The sequence below is a fragment of the Mandrillus leucophaeus genome, unplaced genomic scaffold (genome assembly GCF_000951045.1).
Source record: "Mandrillus leucophaeus isolate KB7577 unplaced genomic scaffold, Mleu.le_1.0 Scaffold244, whole genome shotgun sequence".
Lineage (NCBI taxonomy): Eukaryota > Metazoa > Chordata > Mammalia > Primates > Cercopithecidae > Mandrillus > Mandrillus leucophaeus.
In genome coordinates this window covers 1,296,263-1,301,824 of record NW_012102521.1, presented here as the reverse complement: position 1 = coordinate 1,301,824, position 5,562 = coordinate 1,296,263, and the positions used below count along the sequence as shown (strand labels likewise).

General features: G+C 62.2%; 1 protein-coding gene across 1 annotated transcript in view; it reads right to left on the bottom strand.

The window, feature by feature from the left end:
• Positions 1–62: 62 nt before the first annotated feature.
• PLD4 (phospholipase D family, member 4) overlaps positions 63–5,562 on the bottom strand; it is a 10,776-nt gene continuing 5,276 nt past the window's right edge. The window contains exons 3-11 of the mRNA XM_011982922.1: positions 4,883–5,076; positions 3,820–4,003; positions 3,324–3,444; positions 2,644–2,771; positions 1,809–2,009; positions 864–1,003; positions 572–737; positions 345–491; positions 63–218 (exon numbers count right to left, since the gene is read on the bottom strand). Coding sequence (XP_011838312.1) covers positions 63–218; positions 345–491; positions 572–737; positions 864–1,003; positions 1,809–2,009; positions 2,644–2,771; positions 3,324–3,444; positions 3,820–4,003; positions 4,883–5,076 — 1,437 coding nt within the window. The remainder of the gene's footprint in view (positions 219–344; positions 492–571; positions 738–863; positions 1,004–1,808; positions 2,010–2,643; positions 2,772–3,323; positions 3,445–3,819; positions 4,004–4,882; positions 5,077–5,562) is intronic.

Here is a 5,562-nt window from a genome sequence, read left to right as displayed (position 1 = left end):
AGGAGACGCTTGGGCGCCGGCTCCCACAGGCCTCTCCGCAGCCCGCTCAGCGCCAGGCCCGGCTACGGGTTTGGGGACGGTTGGCAGCTGGCCCCTCCACTGTCATCAGACCCCAGCCGGGGAAGCCCCTCGCTCAGGTGCGGGAGGGACAGCTGGTCGCGGAGGAACTCCTCCCTCACCACGCGGCGCCAGGCGTCCTGACTCAGTGTTCTGGGGCCCTGTGGGGCCAGGTGACAGGCGGGTGGCCTGGTTCCCGGAACTCCATGGAGACCCTGTCCCCCTTCAGCAGCAGCCCCTCTGTCCTGAGGTGTCCACGCCGGTCACAAAGCCACTGCCTCCCTCGCCCGTGCCTGGCCACCCTGGGGCCCGCCCGCCGTGATCTGCTGGCGCTCACCTATGTAGGCTGCCTTCTCCGTGACCATGAACTTGCTGTGGTTCACCCTGCTGAACGGGATGTTGGAATGATTCCCCACCGGCACGATGAAGACTTTCTTAGGGGAGCAGAGGCAGCGCGTCAGGAAGGGCGGGAGGAGGGTGCCTTCCCCACGCCCGGCTGGGAGCGCGCCCTCACCACGTCCACAGAGACGTTGGCCGCGGGGTTGCTGAGCGCCTGCAGGGACCGCAGGTAGGGGAACATGGTGGGGTCCGTGTTGAGTCCGCAGCTGACCAGCAGGCGCACGCGCACACCCTTGCTGAAGGCTGCCGCCCGCAGCGCGTTGTCCAGCACCGGCCAGTACCTTGGGGTGCAGAGAGGCGGGGCTCTGCTTACAAGCCCCCGGCCCGGCAGGGGTCCCAGCAGAAGGGGACGTGCCCAGGAGCTGCCCATCAGCAGAGCAGGCTGCCCGCCTCCCGCTCAGACCTACCTGCGGGGGTGGCTGAAGCGCGTGGTAGGGAAATACTCCATCACGGAGGCATAGATGAACTCCTGGGCGCTCCCCATCACCGCCAACAGCGCCTCCAGGTCAGGGGTGCGGCCCTGGGGACAGAGTGCGGGTGGCGATGCCTGTGACGGGAGAGGGGTCCCTGAAGGCTCTGCCAGCCCAGTCCATTCTGAACTTGTGACCCCACCATGCACCACCCAAGAGGCCCCATGTGGTGGTGGAGGGATGGGGCCCAGGTGCCTGGAAACATGACGAAAAAAGGGGTCGGTTCCACAGGGGTCCTGGGGACTGGCTGAGGCCTGGCAGAGCGACGGGAAGCAGCTGGACCGCCCTGGGCTCCAGGCTGGATTGACTTCCCAGAAACAGTTTCTGGCCACGGGGATGCTTCTCCACTCCCTTCAGGGTGCCAACCGCCCCCCCGCCCCATCTAGGGAGATTTCCCTTGTTCTGATACAGCCTCTACTGCAGACCAGTCCTGGGCTGGCTGGGGGGCTGTTCACCCCCACCCCCGTGGGCTGATAAAGGAGGATCTGCCTACCCCTCACTCTTCCCTTCCTTCCCCACAGAGCAAGTGGGGTTCCCCTCCCTCTCCAGTGCCCAGCTAAGCCCCTTGGCCTCTTCCAGCAGTCTAGAGACTCCCAGGGCCCCAGGGCCTCCCATCACCTCCGAGGCAGCCTGTTTCCCAGGGATGGTGCTGACCAGCTGTCCTCCTGGAGCTAAGCCTGCCTCCAGGCACAGCCCAGAGCCTGCTGATGCCAGCCTGCTGCTCACCCCAGGCCCCCCACAGTCCCACCCATGGTGCTGGCTGCCTGAAGACCCGGCTGATGCTGCTGGTGTCTGCAGGGCCAGCCCAGAGGGCTCCCTGTGGGTGTGGCCAGCCAGGGCAGAACAGGGGTCTCTGATGGGCTCCTTCTCAACCCGCCTTACTGAGAAGTAGGCAGTGGTGGGCACCCCATCAAAGAGGCCCTGGAAGGGCTGGAAACGGTTGATGTGAGATGAGAAGTTCTGAGGCCAGGTTTTGGGGAGGACAGCCTTGGGCACCCCCAGCACCCAGTAGGTCTGGAAGGTCTTCTCCAGGTCTTGGGCCAGGTGGCTGCAGTTATAGATGACAGCGCCAAGCTCCTTCACCTGCAGGGACCAAAGTCAGGTGCTGTGGGAGAAAATCCCCTCTGTGGGGCCTCCACCCCACTCCACCCAGGCCAGGGATGCTGGGGCAGGCACAGCCCCTGCCCCACGGGTCCCCACTTGTGGGAAGCATTGCCTGTAGGAATCTGTAAGAGTGTGCTGGTGGGAGGGGTGCCCAGCGGGTCCCTGTGTTTTTGAACATTGTATTCCAATGATCAAAGCAATACATGTTTATTACAAAAACAATAGAAAATGCATCAAGGCATTAAGAATGGGATCATTCTTAATACCACTGTCAAGTGATAACCAGGGTTGCCTTTGCCATGACCATCCTGACACATTTTTCATGCATTGCTTTTCCTAAAAAGGCGTGTGTTTTGTAATCTGCATGTTTCCCTGGATAATGTGACTTGAACATCTTTCCATGTCATTTAATGTGATTCCACAGCATGAGTTCAGTGGCTGTGTAGAATTCCATCATTTATTAGACCAGTCTCCAATTGTTTCTGCCATGGTGACATTGTAAACAGTACTACACGACTTTCTCCAGATGCACTGAGATGTCAGGCCAAGTCCCCAGAGTTCAGAAGGGGAAGAGCTTCAGGCGGGCCTCCTATGTTAGGGCCCTGGCACTCACCTGCGTCAGGGACCGCCAGTCCATGTTGGCACTGCCCATGTATATGTGCCGTCCATCCACAACCCAGAATTTGGAGTGCAAAACGCCCCTGGTGAGCCGCCCCATGGGCACCCGTCGTACCTGGGCACCTGGTGGAGAGTTCAGGCAATGGGATGGACTAGGTCTTGCTAAATGCCAGCTTCATGGTGAGCCTCACCCCAAGCTCATGACAGTGGGGTTGACTCGGATGTCCCCACAACAGTCCTACTAAGCTGCTGCTATCCTCATCCCCATTTTATAGGTGAGGACACTGAGGGATAGACTGGCCCAGGGTCCCTCTGGGCAGCTCAGCTCCAGAGCCTGCCTTTGTGGTGACTGCCCATGGCCTCTTGCTCCCCAGTCAGAGGTCCCAGCCTGAGCCTCCAGCCAGGGGTCAGAGCTGCTGGGCTCAGCAGGGCTCTGAAGCCACCCATGCTCTGCCCTGTGGAAAATGGCACTTTTGGTTCCTTGGAACCAGCCCTATGCCCAGGTGAAGCTGACTCAAAGGACCTCAGAGCCCTGGGTCCTGCCCTCCTGGGGTGTCCTAGGGAAGCCCAGGACACCTTTCCCACCCCCGCCCCTTTTCCTTGTCCCATGGTGCCAGACAGACAGCCCATGCCTGATGCTAGGGCAGTGGGGCCCAGCATGGTGCAGGTACGCACCTCGGGCAGCCAGGACCTGCAGGTCGGTGGACTTCCTGGCCAGTGTTGGACTGCTGGTGGCCACAGCCAAGGAAATGTTCCTGCCCAGCAGCTGCTGCAGCTTCTGCAGAAGGGCCTCTCCCTGCAAGGCCAGGCCAGCCATGAAAGCTGACCTCAGGCTGCCCTGTCCTCCGCATCCCCACTAGGACCCATGCCCTCCTCAGGAGGCCTACCTTGGACTGCCTACAGCTCAAGGTCAGGTCAAGTATATGGATGACCCTTGGTTGAGAGCCAAACTGCACCAGGCCCAGTCTGAGTGTTTAGTCACCCAGAGGCCCAGCTCCTTGACACCTCTGCCCTTAGAGCCCCCAAGGGAGTGGCCTAATCCCTGCTTCATGCTAGACCCTACCACCGAGTTGAGGCCCCGGGCCTGGTGCCCGAGACCCCTACATAGATGGGCAGCCTGACTTGCTGTGTTTCCAGCACCAGGATGCGGTGGGGTCAGGGCGGGGCGCACCAGCTGGGAAGATGAGTCGTTGACCCCAATGTCGGGCCCTGTGAGGGACCAGTAGTATGAAGCCACGTGGACGCTCTCCTGGGCAGTGTCCAGCAGCTGCAGCCAGGCCTGGCCCAGAGGCTGGGCGGAGAGGCTGCCGGCTGCAAATGGCAGGTCCTGGGGGATGCTTTCCACAAGGACAAACCTGTGGAGAGAGCCACACAGGGCTCAGTATGGGTGCAGGAGCCCCCAACCTGCCTCACATCACCTGCCCCATCCCGCTGCCAAGCCAGAGCAACTGTTGCTCAGGTGGCCCCTGGGATGAGCCCAGGCCAAGTGTGCAGGGTAAGGGTTTAAGGTATAGGCAACAAACAGACTGGGCAGGGTGGGCCTGAGCCCAGCATGCTGCTGGGATGGGACACCCAGGAGCACGTTGGGAAGGAGCCTGAGAGGGGCTGCCTGGTCCAGAGCAGGTTAGACTGGGGGGTCCTGGCCCCACCCAACCCTGAGGCACTGCCCACAGGGAGCAGCTACTCCTGAAGCCGAGAAGAGCAGAGCAGAGCTGTGGAGTCTGGAGTCTGGGGTGGCCTCCTGGTGTGGAAGCCCTTGGTGGCGGCCAGAGCTGGCCTGGAAGGGAAAGGCTGGGCCAGGGGCAGGCGAGATTCCATTTCCAGGGAATGTGTGCAAGATGGCCCAACAGGTTCCTCCAGGGCAGTCCTGCGATTCCAGGACCCCAACCGCAGGGAAAGAAGGGTGGGAGGGAAGGCTGAGGGGCGGGAGGGGACAGTGACACTATGCCCCAGGAGTGGGAAGACTGAGGGGGTGAGCTCAGCACAGGCAGTGTTTTCCAGCCTGTCAGATCCCCCGGGTGGCAGCCTTTGTTTGCTGCAAAAAGCACCACACGCCTGCCCCGTCCCCAGCCCCCACACCAGCTCATATGGTTGTGGCCCTCCCGGGTGACCTGCACCTTCTAGAGGAGCTGGTAGAGGGCCACCCTTATCTCATGGGCCGATCCAAGGGCAGAAACACAGGCAGCAGCCCCAAACTGAGACCTGCCCAGGCAGGCCTCCATGGGCTCACTTACTGGCAGGAGTCCCTCTGCTTCCTGACCTCCGCTTCCAGGGGCTCCAGAGCTGGGCTGGAACCATGCCCCCAGGACCTGGGCATGTCCTTGGGCTGCACCTGGCCCCAGGTGGGAGGACGGCGCACTTGCCACAGGAGGTAGGTAAGAGCCATGGAGCCCAGCCACAGCATAGCCAGCGCTCCCAGGACCTGCAACTGGATGGGGCAGCACCCGCAGGGTCACCAGGACAGGTGGGGGGTTGACTTCTGGCTGGGCCACCATGGCCCCTCCAGTGCTGAGACAGAGACCATCTTGACTTCCCTGGACCTGTGCTGCTGCTGGGGTGGGACTAGGGTGGACAAGGGAGAGGGGAGGGTGATGCAGAGAAGGGCCCCAGCCCAGGGTGGTGGCGGGGGTCGGGGGGCCTGCAGCCCACTCTGCAATGCTGTGGCTCATGGTAACTGGCTGTCCCCAGCACCTCCAGCAGGGGGATAAAGGGAAGGTCTGGAGCAGCCCAGGGAGGCTTGCCTTGCCCACCGATCAGGGCACCTCTGCTCCCCTCCTTGGGGGTGGAGGCCCCCTCAAGGCTGCTTGTGTCCTCTCCACTCTGGCTCACAGCTTCTGAAAGGCCACTGATCCCAGCCACCTCCTCCCTGGGCCCCCCCAGTCCTACCGTGCCAGCCTCTCTGTCCCACAGGCGG